Source organism: Mus musculus, chromosome 9 (assembly GCF_000001635.26).
Source record: "Mus musculus strain C57BL/6J chromosome 9, GRCm38.p6 C57BL/6J".
NCBI lineage: Eukaryota > Metazoa > Chordata > Mammalia > Rodentia > Muridae > Mus > Mus musculus.
This window is the reverse complement of record NC_000075.6, coordinates 106985254-107003804: the sequence shown is the minus strand read 5'-3', so window position 1 is coordinate 107003804 and position 18551 is coordinate 106985254. Positions and strand designations below refer to the sequence as shown.

At 40.1% G+C, this 18551-nt stretch overlaps 1 protein-coding gene across 12 annotated transcripts in view; it reads left to right on the top strand.

Moving 5' to 3' along the window:
* Dock3 (dedicator of cyto-kinesis 3) overlaps nucleotides 1-18551 on the top strand; it is a 339506-nt gene that overhangs the window by 228526 nt on the left and 92429 nt on the right. For all 12 annotated transcript variants that reach the window (XR_001778834.2, XM_030244177.1, XM_011242872.2 and 9 more), the window contains 8 exons: nucleotides 6787-6911; nucleotides 8823-8985; nucleotides 9644-9750; nucleotides 10239-10410; nucleotides 10741-10838; nucleotides 12639-12722; nucleotides 14297-14397; nucleotides 17730-17811. Coding sequence is in view for 11 of the 12 variants with exons in the window: in XM_030244177.1 (XP_030100037.1) it covers nucleotides 6787-6911; nucleotides 8823-8985; nucleotides 9644-9750; nucleotides 10239-10410; nucleotides 10741-10838; nucleotides 12639-12722; nucleotides 14297-14397; nucleotides 17730-17811 (932 nt within the window). In the remaining variant the exon portion in view is untranslated. The remainder of the gene's footprint in view (nucleotides 1-6786; nucleotides 6912-8822; nucleotides 8986-9643; nucleotides 9751-10238; nucleotides 10411-10740; nucleotides 10839-12638; nucleotides 12723-14296; nucleotides 14398-17729; nucleotides 17812-18551) is intronic.

The window sequence follows — 18551 nt, the reverse complement described above, 5'->3', positions numbered from 1 at the left end:
AGTCAAAATTGTACATAAAGCCTGGGAGATAGCTCAGGTAGCAAGTAGAGTCCTTCTCTTTTAAGCAGTTGCATGTGTATGTATGTGTATACACTTGCGTACATATGTGTGCATGTCTGTGTGCCCATGAGTATGTGCACTCATGTGTTTATGTATTGTGGTCGGTCCATCTTGGGAACAATGACTGTAGGAAGAAAAGCCTTGGAATGTAATAAGTCCTAGCCACCCCTCCTTCTGAAACTGGGGCACTCTTCTTCTAAGAGAATATTATTCCTGGATTGCAAAAGTCCCTCAGCTTCCCAGTACTGGCCAGCTTACAAGAAGTTGCAACTTCATCTTCTTGACACATGGACACATGGCACAAGAACAGAAAAGAAACTATGTCAGTAACTGTGAGCTTATCAACACTAAAGTCTGAGAAATTATAGTAAATGAAAAATTAGAATCACTCGTAAGCTGTGATCCTTATTTTTAAAGTACCCAGCATTTGGCAGAAACTACCAGATACTCATATGGAGAGGTCTATTTCTGTTGGGCTGGCCCAGATAGAGCCCTATCAAAACATGATGCTAGATAGAGCTGCACGGAGGAGTTAAGCCAGACTCTGGCCCAGGTATCTCACATGTCATCTCTGAAATGGTCTTTCTGACATCTTTTCATTGCTTTCCATGAGAGTTTATACACGTCAGGTGGGTGTTATTACAGGTTGGCCCTACCACATGTAGCTCATAGTTTGTTCTTGCAAGAGCACACGCGCATGTGTGTGTGTGTGTGAGTTTGTTTTCATATGTCTGTGTACATATATGTTTACATAGAAGCCAAAGGTTGACACTAAGTATTTTCTGTCACTTGTTTTGACACAAGGCTTGTCACTGAACCTGGAGCTCACCAGTTGTCTAGGCCAGCTGGCAAGCAAGCCTCAGGAAACTTGTGTCTCCATGCTCTCCACAGCAGACTTACAGACACGTGCTGCTGCGGCTGGCTTTTTACATGGCACTAGGGATCTGAATTTAGGCCCTCATGCTTGTGCAAGTATCGTGGTACCAACTAAGTCATCTCTTCATTTATTTTAAACTAAGCACATAAAACCTTTTATTGGATAATCACAATAGTTTTTGTTTTCTCCTTTCTTCAAGATTATTTTTATCCAGTATAAAAGCTAATGACTCTATAGCACACCCTTAGTCCTTCCCTGTGTTCTAAAAAGATGATGAGTAGGAAAGACTGGGTTAGGACAGATGTTCCAGGGGAACAAGTAGATATTCATATCATTCCCCAGGACTCATGGGTCAGCATCTAGTCACAATAATGCCTCAGAGATTTCTGGCAGCAAATGTACTGTACCATGCTTCAAGTATCCTGTTGAAGAAGCTGCTGTTCCCTTCCTCTAGACCATACTTTAGCCAGCAGCAGTGTGCCTCTTATATCTTTCCTAGAAAGCCTGTGTCCTGAGGTTAGTGGAACTCCAGAGTTCTTTTGTGGTTCTATGAGAACTACAGTGGTTTAAAGCCTTGAATTTCTAAGGGTCTTTAGTCTCTAGTTGATATGGGTGAAGTTTCAAACTAGTTGGTCTTCTATCTTAATATAAAAGTCCACTTATGCATTAGTATATTGTTCTAACTAGAATAATTCTTCCCCCAAAGCAATGGTTCTTTGCTGTCAGTGTGAATCAGAATCACTTGCAGGACTTAGGAAAATAGATTATTGTAGCCACCTCAATTGTTTATGAGTTTTTGAGTCAGGGCCTAGTAGTTTGATTTCTTACCAGCTCTTAGGTAATGGTGGTACTGGTTTGGGAACCTCTTTAAGAACTGTGTCTTAGGACTGAGAGATGGTTCAGTAGTTAAGGGTATTCACTGCTCTTGAAGAAGGCTGGGTTTCAGTTCCCAGTTCTCATATTATATGGGTCATAAGTACTGTAACTACAGCTTCAGGGCATCTGACTCTCTCATGTGCGTTTCAAAGACATAAAGGTACATATGTGCATGCATGTACACACACACACACACATACACAAACACATTTAAAAATTAAAAAAGATTTTTGAAAGAACCATGTTTTAGGGCTGACCAGATGGTTCATGGAGTAAAAGTACTTGCTGCATAAGTCTTGAGTTTGGTGCCCAGAACCCACGATGGAACTAGCTCCTGAAAGTTGTCCTCTGACTTCTACACATACATCAGAGCTCCCATAAACCCATACTCATACACACATCATGCATGCATACACACTCACAATAACAGTAAATGAAATTTAAATTCAAGAGAAAGTATACCATAACTTAGAAAGTACTCTGCATTGGGTGTGAGTAGTTTGTTCCTGCTGAGTCAGATCTAAGTTCAACAGGAGTTGTCCCTGGGTTGCTCTGGACTTGCACATTAGAGAACAGCTGTGCACACTCACCAGCCCTCTTAAGGGCCCTCTGATTTTTGCCTTTTGCTGTAAATACACTCTTGTCATTTTCTTTGATCCTTAATAAAAAGTGCATGTTTCATCACTGACCTACAAGTGATGTTTCTTTCTCTTTTCCTGTTTGTCTTAATTGTTCTTGTTTCTTGTTCTCTGTGCTGTCCCCCTCATTCTCGCCCCTTTCTTTGTGATGCAGAGATGAAGATAGTTGGGTGTAAGTTCTTGATTTTGTGTGTCCTGACTGCTTTTTGCCTGCCTTGTTCCCATCACCATTTGTTTCATGGAATGTTGCAATCCTGGGGTGGGGTGTCATGGACATTATTAATCCTTCATCAGTCTCATCTTCCTGGGTAACTGACAAGAACTAAAAGAGAAGCTGCCAGCCTAATCTAAAACACCATATATTTCTTTGTGTGTTTATTAAGATCTGAGGGCATTTAAAAATAACAAGTCTACAGTGTATAGAAAGAGGAAAGAACTTTTAAATGAGACATAGACATGATATGTTACTCTAATTACAAAGAAAATGAGTAGTTCTTATTCTGAGCCACAGTCAGAAAAGCAAAAATGTTTTCTCTTTAGTTATGCTAAGACATGCTCATAAAAAGGGCAAACACATACAAATAAGCCTTTTGTGAAAGAATTAGCCACAAGTCCAGTGTTAGATTGATTTGCTATAGATGTGTTCATGGGACTATGGTTAGTCTTTAACAAATGATGCTTTGGCCATATCTCTTTATAGTATAGAATATAAGCCAGTTCATATACCCAAATCTGTATGGATCTCATGGATCATGTCTACCAGGATGCAATTGCAGATAGGCCAGAACCATGTGATACATATAACCCAAACTCCCAAGCAAGGCTCTAGTATTTAACAAGAGATCATCTTGTTGTCAGAATGTTCTGGTGTCTGAACTAGACAGAAATTCTGTTATCAATAAGGAGACTACTAGAAGAAACAAGTGTGCCATGTGCAGTGTTGGTTCAGAGTCACTGGGATGCACATTTTGGGAGGCCAGGCTGTCAGAGTACTCCCCTACCTGCTAAGGTTCTGGAGACTGAACAGCAGTCTGCCTTCTCCGAACTGTTCCTATATAAGGACCCTAAAGAAGTATTTCAGACCAACTCCTATCATGATAGTGAGGCTTCAAGTTCAAACCTTTACTTCCAGAAATTATTTCTATAGGTTCATAGGAATCTGGATATTTTTAAATATATAGAAGTTACACACACACACATACACACACATACACCTCCTGAGCCAAATCCAGCCAGGAGTGTTTTGTTGTTGTTGCTGTTGTTGTTTTTGTGCACTTGCTGGCCAAAAAAATGTTTGCATTTGTCCATTAGACAGTATCCCTCTGTATTATATAGATTGGTCTTGAACTAGCTCCTTCTACCTCAGAATTCTTTAACATAATAAAGGATTGTGAAAACAAAATACACAACTGACTCACAATACCTAAAATACTATCAGATCTGTATAGGAATCTTGCCTACCGCTGCCTTCTGTTAAGTAACTAGTCCATTGACCTGCTACTATACCAATAGCTGACACTGGCTATTATATGATCTGTGAAAGAGGAGAAGACAATTTATTCTGAGGCACTCCTACAAGAATGAACCCAACTAATTAATCTCCAGGCAAAACACAATGTTGGATGGCACCCATGTACTATATTAAACCCTCAGAGAAATAAAATATGAAGTCCTCTGCCATCATTAGAGAATAGAGAGTGCCTAGCAAAGGGAGGTGGGCATGCCCAGCTCTATTCCTAAATTAGGGCAGCCCTTTAGCAGGACAGCTCTCTGCACTGCCACATGTACATAAAAACCTCACCTTCCCAGCTCTCTCCAAACTGCCTGCCTAGGGGCTGCCCAGGCCTTTGCTCTTAAGAGAACTTTAGCACTGCCCTCTCAGCAAGCCACCATGGTATAAACTAGGAGGAATATTAAAATCACGTAGTGATATTTTTGTAATTATATGTACACAAGACCCACTATAATCCTAATGGGTAGATGCTAAGAATCCGTCTTTTAACATGTTTTCTAAGTGATTAAAATACAGTCTGTCAGGCACTAGCATACAAACCTTCAAAACTAGCATTCGAGCCCTGTCTTGCCCATCTGCAATACAAAGTGCCTGTCATCTTCCCTCCCTGGAAAAATAGTTTCTTGCAGTCAATGAGTGTTAATTTTTTTCCCCTTAAGACAGTGCCTTAACCTTGATGCATGATTCTACTGATGGGTTTTGGGGACATACAGTGTTCATTTGGGAGCAGCTGTAGAGTGGGAGAAACCCGGGGAGTACCTGGAAGGTGTAGTTTGGCTGCTCACACTGGCCTTTTAGGTTTTCTCCTAATTCCAGGACAGTTAGTGGATAGGGTGAGTTTGGTGATACAACTGAGACCTTTTGACAAGAAGCCTGTCATAACTTCTAGCAACATTAACCTTCACAGAGTGTCATTTTTTAAAATGGGATATAATTTGCAAAATTACAACCCATAAGGCTGTTTGTTACCTTTCTGAGATAATCTCTGGTCTAGCAGATCTATTCTCTAAATAAAAAGCAACCGAGGACATGATTAAATCAAGCTGCTTCAAACTGTACCTCAGAGGGTAGTACTTGCATTAAAAACTTTTGAAGGGTATCACAAAGGCACTCTGTTTCAAAAGGAGTAAAAAAAAATGCAAGGAATATCTACCTTAGCCCTCTATTTTAAAATTGCCAGCACTTTCACATAAAATGTCCTGCTCAAAAACTATGAGCTCATTAAATAAGCCACACAGGCTAAATTTTGTCATTAACAGTCTGCAAGATAAGACCTGCTTTTGTGTTATCATTCTGTATTGTTATTGCTAAGTTTGAAATATTTTGATACCAAGGGTAGGTTTATTGTTGACCTACACATAAAGTCATAGATACAGAAAGTATGTATGTTTTAGAAGAATATTTTAAATAGCCAATAGATAATTGCTTTTAAAAGCCATGTGTACTGTCTCTAAAATAACTTCCAGAAACTGAAAACCATGGTAAACCAAGCACCTTGTCTTTAGATTAGACATTAAAATTATCTTATCAGTTAATGCTAAGGTGTTTCTAAAACTGAATTATTACTTAAATGTCATAAGAAAGCTAATATGCAACTAGAAGTCTTTGTTGGAGGCACTCTACGTTACAAAAAGTTGTGCATGTCATCAGTTCTGACTCACTCCTTGCTAGTAACAATAGTCAGTAGGAAATTTCTCAGTTACCTTTGAATTTAAATGTTGGGGGCTTTTAATACATCCAGGACTGATCCTATCCAGCTTGTTTCCAGACAATGACAAACTGGTGAATTAGAGTTCTTTTCTTTGTCTGCCTTCCCCACCTTCCCCATGCACCTCTGTAATATTAATGGTGTGCTGGAAAGGCTGGAACAAAGGAAGCAGGTCAGTGCTGTATGTCCATCAGGATGTAAAGCACAGACTAGCCAACCAAAGAGAAAAGTCTGATAAAATTACAGAAATGGATGTCCTCAAACCTCTCCATATTTGCAATATTCATGTATGAACTCAGATATTTTTTTCCATTCATGAGAGCCTTAGGTAACAATCTGGCTTTCAATACTAGAGAAAGTTCAGGTTCCTGAAAAATATTCATCATGGACTGCTCTTCTTTACTTAAGCCAAGTTATTTTGAAAACTGTGTGTGTCCATAAGTGTGATTGTTAGATTGCACCTCTAGACTAGGAGGGTGACCTGAAGAGTGGAAGGAAGAGTCAGGAATACTCAGAAGAACCTGTGCATATAGGCCAGGCCAGACCGGGGGAAGATAGTTGGTCCAAGAAAGACAGGCACTGCCACTTACATCTGACCAAACCCAGATGCTCACTTGCTAACCAAAACCAAATTTTGTTTCTCTCATTGTGACTCCAGGTAACAAACATATTTTGATAAATCTCCAAGAAAGAAGTAGTGTGTCCTTTATTCAGACTCTGAAGTTTTGAGAGTTGTAAAAAGAAAACTATAAAAGAAGAATCTCTTAGGGGAAATAAAAGGGACTACTAGCAAGACAGACATCATTAAAATTAGTTCTAGAATCTTCCTTCTTTGAGGGGCTTATACTACAGCCATCTTGGAGGGTAGAGACTGAGCAGTGTGAACACCATTAATCCGAGCTAAGATTCTCTAAGTAAGCTGTAGCGAACACCTTTAGAACTTAGAGAATACATAACTAACCTGAGTACTGCCGCACTGGTGTTGGTGGACAGTCCATTGTTATTAACCAAGCTTGGAATGCCCCGAGGACCCAAATGCTAGCCTGATGTTCCATGCAGCTGGGGCACCGTGCTGTCTGTGGTCGCGAGCACATTGCATTTCCCTCCTCAACAGGTGATATCCGCAATGATTTGTACCTAACACTGGAGAAGGGAGACTTTGAAAGAGGGGGAAAGAGTGTACAAAAGAATATTGAAGTAACCATGTATGTACTTTATGCAGATGGAGAAATCTTGAAGGTAAGGCTTGTTAGTACCTTAGAGTAAAAGCTGCTGTGTTTCCATGGAGTGTCTCTGTCCTGAAGTTTATCCCCTTTAGGCAAGGCTGAATTCAGTTGCTCCATATCCTTTTCCCTGCCTTCTTTTTTCATCCATAGAAAAACTACATATACAGCATGGTTTGAAAAGGATTCTTAATGTCATATAGTCCTCACACTAATTCTTCCTAGTGTCTGACCTGCATGCCTGTAACCACGCTTTAGACATATTCCCTTTAGCTCTGCCCTGCTGTTACCTGTTCTCCATTCCCTTTAGCTCTGCCCTGCAGTTACCTGTTCTCCACTCTGTTAAGCATACAGATACCTGTTTTTTTCTGGCTGTTGCTAGATCCTGCTTTGCCTTTTTTCTATTTGGGATAGCATTATATTGTAATTTGATTGAGGATAGCATTTAGATATACTCTTCTTGGTGCCGGGTTTAGAACAGAAAAGAACAGATTCAGTTCTAGAAATTTATTTCCAGTAATACTTCACATGGATTTTTTACTATTCTTCATTGAAAATGGGAACCTTGGGCTGAATTTTAAGGTTGTCTGTTTTTCCTCAGTCCTGTCATGGTAAAGACCATGGTGATCAACAGTTACAATTCATTTCTAGTGCACTCATCAGATCAGCCTTTTACAAGCCTCACTTTGGTGTGATGGCGAAAACCTCATGAGGGAGACAGAACAGGAATTATTAGCTTTACTGTACAGAGGAAAAGGGCAAAATTAGTTGAAATAATCTCCCAAAGCAGACAGAAATAAAGGAGGATGTTTACAAAGATAAGACGGTGATTTGTGTATCACTGTAAAACATAGAATAAACTCAACTTAATGTTGAGATAGGCATGATCATTGCTTACATAAGAAAGTACCAGAGAAGCAGAGCTATCAACCACTCATGTTTGTGTGGAAAGGAAGCTCTCCTTAATTTTGTTGCTCCGAATTCCTTGCAGGGCAAGGGGCAGACCAGTGCTAAATCTGTATCTTTGTAGTAGTGTTTAAAGGCTAGCATCAAATTAAATCTGATCTATCTTGCCTTATGGAAAGTTAACATAGGTAACATAAAATAGCTTATATTAACATGGCATTAAGGAAAATTAGGAAGCAGTCTTTATCTTGTAACTTAGGATTCCTTCTTGGTCTGATAAGGTGTCCTGAGTGATGACTTCTCTCATGGAACTCCTTACTGCCCTTCTCAGCAAGAATGAGACTTTCCATGGTGATGCAGATGCACAAGCCAGCTCCTCCAGCTGTGTGGTCACCTCTGAGCCAAAGATAAAAGGAGTGCTATAGCTGCCACCAGGAATACCTAGCCTTTTGACATTTTGTTGTTATCTACAAATGTACTGGGCATCATTCATAGCTACCCTAGGATGCATGTGGCCCATGATGGGTCTCAAAGTGAATATTCCTGGCATAATTACACTGTCTATACACTACTTCTGAAAGTACTGAATTTAGGTCAAATATATTATCACCTGGTCAGGTGCAAAAATACAATCTTCATATAGAATAAAATATTCTAATGACAGAGAGAAATTGAGGTGCTTCTTTAAAAAAAAAAAAAACTATTAACTTTACATCCTAATACCAGTCCCTCCTCTTCCCCTCACAAAGATCCTCCCCTCATCCCCCATCCCCTTTTCCTCGAGGAGAGGTACCCCTCCCCCCCATAGGAAAGCCATGCTCATCAAGTCATTGTAGGACTAGGCCTATCCTTTCCCACTGAGAAAAGGTGGCCCAGATTGAGGAACAGGATTCCTAGGCAGGCAACAGATTCAGGGACCTGCATGAAGAACCAGCTGCACTTCGCTATATATGTAGAGGGGTTGGGGTGGGGCTAGGTGCTTCTTCTATGGATATAACATCTTAATTTTCCTCTTTTCCAGGACTGTATCAGTTTGGGTTCAGGAGAGCCAAATAGGAGTTCCTATCACTCCTTTGTTCTCTACCACAGTAATAGTCCTCGCTGGGGAGAAATTATCAAATTACCTATTCCCATTGACAGATTCCGGGGCTCCCATCTCCGCTTTGAGTTCAGACATTGTTCCAGTGAGTAAAACCTCCCTTCATATTCCCTTGAGGATAAAAATATAACTCTACTCCTGAAGTAGAATTGTGAGAATTTTTGTAATTAGGACATGAACATGAGGAAACAGAAATGGGGTATCATCAGAGTCTGTCTTGGACTATAAAAGCAGTGGTTCAAAACCATGGGATTTGTGGCTTAGAGAGATGGCTCAGCAGTTAGAGCAATCTGCTCTTCTTAAGGACCTGAATTCAGTTTCCAGCGCTGACATCACATGATCCACAACCACCTATAACTCCAGTTCCAAAAGATCTGATGACCTCTTTTGGCCTCACATACACATGTGGAGTGTGCGTGTGCCTGCACATACACACACATAAATAAAATTTGTAAAAACATCCTGGGGATATAATACTGGCTTTATCTAGTATCTAAAATGTCCAATGTTATTTGAGATATTTTCCTTCATACTTACTGAATTACTTTAAGGAATGCTTTTCTGTCTTACGAAGACCAGAAATTTACTTTCTGCTGTGGTCATGTAGCCTGTAATGCCTTGAGACATTAAATGGAAATGCAGACCAGCATATTTCTCATTCTCCTGCAAATCAGATCTCTAAGGTTTGAAAGAGTGTGAGTGACAAGCATAAGGGGATTTCTAATAATTGACTCTGCTTGCAGCAAAGGACAAAGGGGAAAAGAAACTCTTTGGCTTTGCGTTCTCTCCGCTGATGCGTGATGATGGCACCACACTCTCAGATGATATTCATGAGCTTTATGTGTATAAGGTATGGACCTGGCTTCCTCCCATCTCCTTTCCTCAGCCCACCATGGTCATTCTCAAGTATAATCTCATTTATGTGGTTTTCATTGGTCAGGCCAGAGGATTCGACATAGTACACTGGTGAGTGATAATGAGACAGCTGTGGTCAGGCTTTCCCTCTCTAGGTATATGGGTCCTTCTCCCACAGCCAATGTCAGCAGGCCTGAGAAATCAATTACCAACTCTTGTATGACGTTATCATTTTAACTAATATGCTTCACGTCCTGCCATTTTAGATCATGCTGTGCACAGTTGCACAGCATAGCTGCTAACCAGTGTTGCTTAAAGACAGAGGTCACATATCCTTTTGTGTTCTGGGAAATTTATAAACAGAAAGCACTCAGAGAACTTGCAACCTTAGGGAGATAGTAATAAACATTAGCTCAGAAGTTCCCTTGTTTCTGCATATTTTGTGCTTAGGAAGTGCTCTCTGCTCTCTCTCTTTGCCTACAGTGTGATGAGAATAGCACATTTAACAACCATGCCCTCTACCTGGGCCTGCCCTGCTGCAAAGAAGACTACAATGGCTGCCCTAATATCCCCTCCAGCCTCATCTTCCAGCGCAGCGCCAAAGAGTCTTTCTTCATTTCTACACAACTCTCTTCTACCAAACTCACACAAAATGGTGGGTAATGGCACTTACAAGGTACATTCCATTGCTTCCAGTCGCTGCTTCCACGTGGCTTTTATGTTCTAGGAGATAAGCTGCTGCTTCATGACAAAACAGGGAGTTGTTCAACAATAGTAACCCACAGAGTTGTCCATGGTTGTGTAGTTTGGGGTCCCATCCAGGGTGCACAGATGTATTGTCTTCTTTTTTTTTTTTTAGCTCTTAGAAAACCTTATCAGATTCTGTCACCCCTAGTTCTGTCTCCTAGACCCCCCTGTCTGTCTGAAAGAGTCTGGGCCTTGCTTAACTTTATAAAGTTAACTCCTTTGGGGGCTTACTTTCTAGTGGACCTCCTTGCTCTGCTGAAATGGAAGGCCTTCCCAGACCGGATCATGGACATATTAGGGCGGTTGCGGCATGTCAGTGGGGAAGAAATTGTTAAGGTATGTCACTCACCCAGTCTAAGCACACTCTCCAAAGCAGAATATGGGCAGAAGGCCTTCCCTGTAATTTCTGCAGGTAAGCCTCTAAGACCATTTCTCCAAATACATAATGGATAAATAGGAATAATTTGGGAGGTTTTTCTTTTCTTTTTTTTTTTAAGTTTCTTTCCTATTTTAATTTTTTAAAGAAAAAGTTTATTATCTCTTAAGAATTATATATAATTATATATAATATCATAGGAACCCTTCTTTTCATTTTAAATATAGAGAGTTGCTCAATAATAATAGCCCACAAAGTTGTCCATGGTTGTGGAGTTAGTTGTAGGGTTCACATCTGGAGTGGATAGATAGATAGATAGATAGATAGATAGATAGATAGATAGATAGATAGATAGAAGTAGATTGATTGATTGATTGATTGATTTAGTTCCTGTTATGATCATGGTAGCCTGTAATGCCTTATAATATTATATGTAATATATATTATAGTCACATATAAAATAATTTTAATTATTTATAATTATAAATATGTATAATTACATTATAATTTAAACTATAAACCCTGTTTCATGACTTGTTTTACTTCCCACAGAAAAAAATTAAAGGATAGCAGTAAAGAGTATCTGCTCAGAGTCGGTCCCAGTGGCTGTGCTGTCTGAATTTGTTTTCTTCTCTCTAGGTCTTTGTCGTTTTTCTTACTTTATAGCCTTCAACAAGCAAACCTGGGCTTTTGATTATAAACACTAGAATACTGTCAATTAATTTGTAGCTGTTAGTTTTGCCCTATTTCTTCTTACCTAGAGTCCATACTAGGGAACTTTCCTACCCTCTAGCATGGCTGACTTCTCGATGTATCTTTGTGATACGTCTCATCGAAGGAGACACTGTCCTTCCCAGGTGTGTTCTCAAGACTGCTCTGAGTAGCATGTCTGCCCAGGTGGCTTTAGCTTAAGATTGTACCAAGCACTTCTAGTAGCACAAGGCCAGCAGGAAAACACTATACAGTAGACCAAGCTCTACTGAAGAAAGAGAAAGAACTTTGGATGTACCATAAATAGTAATTGAACAACCCTAATTTGCCTCATACTGTTTTGAAATAAACTGTAAATGTTGTATCATTTACATGCTTTGATTGACAAGATAATAGAGTTTTCAGTTTTCAAGGTACTCCAAGAACCCATTGTCATTTACTATTATATGCCTTGGTTTTGCAGCCTTAAAAGAGGGAGGGCATATGCTAAAAACAAAAACTAGCAACAGACAACATTGCCAGATTTTTATCTACATTGAGAACCCCCATTGGCTGCATTTTTCTTTCTCCTGAGAGTCTAGTTTCTAAACCAAAACATAGCTTTGTTTAGATGAGGTCTGATCTGCTATAACCTCATCCAGATATACTCCATATAACTAGGCTACTGTAGAGAGTGAAAAATGGCTGAACTCTTTCTAGTCCCAGAAAAGTGATCTCAAAATGAATACGGTATCAGAACCACTATTTTTATTTCAAAACAGGTATCCTATCTGTATTTTTATAATTGCTTTTTCTTTAGAAGTTTAGCATTCACCCAATAAGAAGAGCCACTTTAGATTTTCGGCAAGGTCCTTGATCTATTTAAAGCCCCAACTGTCCACCTAATTGTCCCTTAGCTAGGCAGAGACAGATACTAGATGTTTTTGTCATGCTTTTAAGATTCTTGGAGATGTTTTGTTGTTTACGGGGGGCTAAAGTCATTGCTGTATGAAAATTTGACCATGCATCCTGAGACATGAATGAACCCTTTATTTCTTGTGTTGTTACAGTTTCTGCAGGATATCTTAGATACACTCTTTGTGATTTTGGATGACAATACAGAAAAATACGGCCTTTTGGTTTTTCAGTCTCTGGTAAGTCATTTCCTAAATTTTGATTTTTTTTTCTCTCACACAATACATCCCAACCACAGCTTCCCCTCCCTCCAACCCTCCCAGTTCCCCCCACCTCTCCTTTCCTCCAGATCTACTCCTCCACCCTCTTCTAGCCTTAGAAAAGAGCCAGGCTTCCAGGGACTTTGGCCAAACATGGCACAAGATACAATAAGACCAGGCACAAACCCTCTCATCAAGGCTGGACAGAAAGAGAGTGGCAAGAAGAGAGTCAGAGACAGCCTTCACTCTTACTGTGAGGAACTCCCCCACAAAAAAAAAAAAAAAGCCAATAACCATAACATATAGCAGAGGACCTAGTGCAGACCTACACAGGCTCCACAATTGCCATTTCAGTCTCAGAACCCCCATGAGCCCTACTTAGTTGATTTCTCCAGTGGTGCTCTCCCAGTGTCCTTGACCCCTCTGCTTCTCATAATTCTTCTTTCCTCTCTTCAGTGGGGTTCCCCAAGCTCCAAAGGGAGAGACATGATGGACCTGGGCATGTGCTCCCTCTCCCCCTGCACCCCCCCACCACCTAATGTTTCCCTCTGGGTCTCTACATTCATTCCCGTCACTTGCCAGAGTGAGCCTCTCTGATGTTGACTGGACTAGACACCGATCTGTGAATATATCAGAGCATCAGTTCATTTGGGTTGGTGGATGGGTGGGTTGGTTGGTTGGTTTTGTTTGGCCAGTTGTATTTGGTTCTACTCTAGGTCTCTAGACTATCTACCTCCAATTCCTGGTCATCCAGGCAGTATTGGACATGGGCTCCTTATTAATCATTCCCATCATGTGTTTGAAAAGAAAGTCTAAAGGGAGCAATTTATTAGACTGAGTTAGCAGATTTGTTTTCAATGGAAAGGGTCTGAGAATCATCCTCAGAGGAAGACTAAGCAGTCAATCTAAATGCCAGATCCCTCCAAGATCAAGTTTGAAGAATTAGATTTGAGGGCTAAAGCATCAGCAGTTAAAGAGCACATACTACTCTTACAGAGGACCCAAGTTCAGTTGAGTTTGATTTCAACTCCTAAGGCTGGTGTAGTGAAAATGGATAGTGATATCAGTGTTTGGCACACTTGGCTTAATATATGCATTCCCACAGGGCACTTGTATATTCAAGATGACTCTGTTCTCCAATCTAAGAGATAGGGAATTGGAGCTAAAGCTTGAATGGGCACATAGTATTTGCTCCTCTGGCTTTTATTCTTTCTTGCTTCTTTGGTCATTAAATTACTGTCTTCTCCAAGTTTTGGAGGACACCTGAGTGTTTATGCCGCTTACACAGGTATTTTATTATCTCTCCCTGATCCATATTGTTCCAGTCACTGTTGTGAATGGAGAAGCTCAGTAACATAGGGTACAGATCTGGATTGGAAAGTAAGGGGAATGAAAGAACAAGACATACACAGAGACAATGGAAATCTTATGATTGCTTCACATAGGGAACACAAGCATGTTGCTCTTTGAAGAATATGAATCTGTTCCCTCCTAGGGATCTTTCTGAGGTTCTACTGAACTGTGGCGATTTTCTGTCTGTCTGTCTGTCTCAGGTTTTCATTATCAACCTGCTTCGAGACATAAAATACTTCCACTTCCGACCTGTAATGGACACATATATCCAGAAGCACTTTGCTGGAGCCCTGGCATATAAGTAAGTTGTATTTTGTATCATTATTGCAACTTGTATTCGAATAGAAAATCAAAAATTTAAGAAGTTCAGTGGTAGCCAGTATTTTATTTAGCTGACTTTTTAAACTTTACTTTTGTAATTATGGTTATATATATAATTATGTACACATTTTATAATATATGTATATACTTAAATATAAAATGTACTACCTTAACTGTTTTCAAGTTTGATTCCATGTAGCTAAAACTTACCATGCATATTGTTATACAGTCTTTACCAGAACTCCATCTCCAAAATTATTTTAATTCCACAAGCCAAAAATCTCTAAAACTGTAAGATTCAGCAGTTAACTTCATAGTCTCCCCAACTTCTGGAAAACATTGTACTTTTTGCCTTTGAATGTTGACTGCTATTAAGTACTTCATATAAGAGTCAAAGTATTTACCCTTTTATTAGTAGCTTGTTTTACTTACTACATCATCTATGTTCATTTATGATATAGCATAGGTGAGAATTTTCTTTTTAAGAATGAACAATAGAATGAACAATAGGAAGCTAAAGAGTTGGTTCAGTGCTTAAGTGTACTGGGTGCTCTTCTAGAGGACTAAGGCTCAATTCCAAGCATCCACCTGGCACATTCTTTTTCTCTGCCAGCCATCAATAGCTAGTAGTTTCCTGGGAGGGACAGTGCCCATGACCCCTTGTGACATCCCCAGTCTTGTGCATGCCCAGTGCAGGCAACAGCTGGTGATGTTAGCTTACTATTTCAGTGGCCCAGGGCATGCCCAAGAAGGTAACATTTTACAGCCTGTCTTGCTGTCATCTGGCTCTTCTTCTTACCTTCTCTTCTTCTATGGACTTTGATCCTTAAAGAGGGTGATATAGATGTCCTGTTTAGGGTTGAGCACTCAACAGTCACCTATTCTCAGGACCTTTGTAGCCACGTGTCTCTGCACTTAGTGCCAGTCACTAGAAAAGAAGCATATATGACCAAGGTTAAGAGCAGCACTTGTGTATGAGTATAATCATAAATACTTACAAGGCAGTTTGATACCATGTCCATTTAGCAGAACAACAGAAATAAGACCTTCCCACCCATCTGTGTTTTCTTTAATCAGGTTTATAGTTATCAAACCTTGAATTCCTTCCTGTGGAGCAGGCCCCAAATCCAGTTAGGGAACAGTTGGTTAACCTCACAACCCTGCTACACTGATAGTCTTGTCTGGCAAGTTAGCATTATAGCACTTAAGGTCCACTACTGGACCTTAAACCCCCTGCAACCAGCCCAGAAACTTCCAGGACTGTGTATGTCAGGCAGCAGAGAGGGATTTTCTAGTTCAGTTCCAGCATTATTTCTCATGTCCTGCAACCTTCAACAATTAGGTCTTACCAACTAAAGAGCAATGGCCATAGCCTATGTTGTTTGGGGGTCTCTGGACCTTCCTGACCAACAACTCCCAGGGAGGAAATGGTTCACCTGGTACTGCGGTCTTTGAATGCCTGTGGCTTCTGAGATTGACATCTACTCGTGCAGGTTTCCTCCGTTAAAATTCCTTTTTAAAAAATAGTTTTAACTAGCTTATAGAGTACTAGGTTTCCACATAATTCCTTATAGTCTGACTTTTAGTTAAACTTCCCCTCATCCCCCCTCCACTTAAACCTTACTAGCCCAGTATTTTTCCCTCTCTATTCACATTTAACCACGTGTTCTACTCTCTGCTCCCCTTCGGGCATGTTTCCAGCTATCTTGTTCTAACAATTTTGTTCCTGTTTTTGTTTTTTTAAGAATTTTGTTCCGAGATCTTCAGTGACCCCCACACACTCTCTCATTATCATAACTACTAGTAGAGCAAGAAGAAGTGAACGTATATGAGATATGAAAACAGATATTTTTGCTTCTTCACTTCAGATTTGAATACCTTTAAATTATTTTTCATACCTTATTGCTCTAGGTACAACTTCTAAAGATAGATGTTAAAGATAAGAATCCTTTCCTTTTTCCTCATCTTAGAGTAGCTGTCAGTCAGTCACTAATAAATACAGTGTGAGCTGTGTAATAATGCTTTATTACATAGTTGCTGTACTTCTTCTAAGAACTGATGGTAGAACTACTGAAATTGTCTTACTTGTATGAGAAATATGAGAAGCTAACATAGCATACCAAATAAAGATAAAAAAAAAAAACAAAAAGATACTTCATGTGAATCAAATTAGCTAAGACCATTGGATGAATACGATATTGCCATTTTATGAAATTAGTTTAATTTTACAGCCAAAAATAATTCTTGACAGTGGTCCTGTCTCCCAGAACTCTGCTGCTTGGGTGACACTTTGGAGAGTAGACACTAAGTGTTTCATGTGTCATCTACTTGGTTCTCAACAGTAGCTTTGAGATGTACTGTTATTTCCTCCATATGTCAGGTGAAGAGAATAAGGCACATGGGGATTAAATACATATCTAAGAACACAAAACTGCATACTAGTTGGCCACATAGCTTATACCCTTTACCTCTATAATGTCTTGCCATATAAATGTGTATTGTGTATAACTTCCTGTTAGATGGCAGACCTGCCCCTTTAAAATATGGTACCTTAAGAGATTAGATGTGGCAGCCCAGGAGAAGTCAAGCCATTTACCTTCTGTAGCCTGTCCCTAAAAACAAAGAACTGACAGACATCTTCTGTGACTATTAGAGGAAACTCTTCTTTCTGCTACTAAGGACACTATGGTTTTACCTAGTGCCTGCCTCTATGTCAGAAGTCACACAGGGTAGGCCAAAAACTATAAAACTTCTCCACTTGCTCTTGAAACCTAGCAGACTTAGACACCCCCAACCCCCACTCCCGTCCTCCCAAACACTTGAATGCTTTCCCACTTAAAGATCTGAACCCTTAAGTTGTGGCATCTGTCTCCTAATACAGCTTATTCTGAAGGGTAATTTGTTTCAGTTCCTTCACACAAACCTGCTGATTCTTCTCTTCTTAAAATTGTAATACTTCTGACCCAGTAAACTCATTTCTCTCAGGTGTCTTGGACCTCGGGAAAGGAGGTGTGGAATGGAGTGACATTTAAAACTGCACACTTTTATTCAGTCTGTTAGTTAGTGTTGTATGTTCTGGAGATGTTGCAACTTAAGACAAATCAAAATACATAGTACAATCTAAGTTTTGGGAAAAATGAGAGTGGGCATCTGTGATTGTGGTTGCTGGTAAAATCCTGAAGTTCCTTATGTAAGGAGAATGTATCTCTCTCAGGTAATATGAGAATCCCACAGCTGCAATGACTAAATACATGTTTACAACTACATTGCCTTTTGATTAAGATGGAATTTCTATAAATATTCTCTTTTCAGGGAGCTCATCCGCTGTTTGAAGTGGTACATGGACTGCTCAGCAGAACTGATTCGACAGGACCACATTCAGGAAGCCATGCGGGTAATGTCTTGAGCTTGCCATATGTAAGGGGACCATTCCTACAGTTGTTTGAGAGTATTATCATTGGTATAGAGCTCAAGACAACTGTAGTGTGCTGGCTACTCTCAGGAGTGAATGCCTTCATCCACATCATCTCCTTCCTTCCCCTTGGTTGTGCTGCAGAAGAGCACAGCTGATTGTTACCTCTGGTCATTTTACCTGGAAGTGGGAAGTGCACATGAATCCTGGCCATTCTCCTCTGCCTCATTGCTACCAGTAGTATCATTTTGCCCTCCCCCTGGCCCAAGTATCGATATTCCTTATAAGCTAATACTGGTAGCAACATTGATTAGAGTTAAGATTCAGTACCATTTCCTTCTTTGGTGGTTACTATGTATTATTTTGTGTTAAATAGAAAGAGAGGAGTGGATAGACATACCCTATGAAGCTGGTTGGCCTTAAGAAGAATCCAGAGTTTTCTGTAGTATAATGTCTGCATTTTGGCTTGAAGAGGGTCACTGACAGTGCAGTGTTTTTTTCTTTTTTTATTTCTTTTTTTTTTTCACACTCCAGATTTTATTCCCCCTCCCAGTCCACCCTCCGACTGTTTCACATCCCATACCTCCTCCCCACCCCCTGTCTCCATGAGGATGTCCCTACCTCCTACCCCCCACCCAGCCAGACCTCTAAACTCCCTGGGGCCCCCAGTCTCTTGAGGGTTAGCTGCATCTTCTTTCACTGAACCCAGACACGGCAGTCCT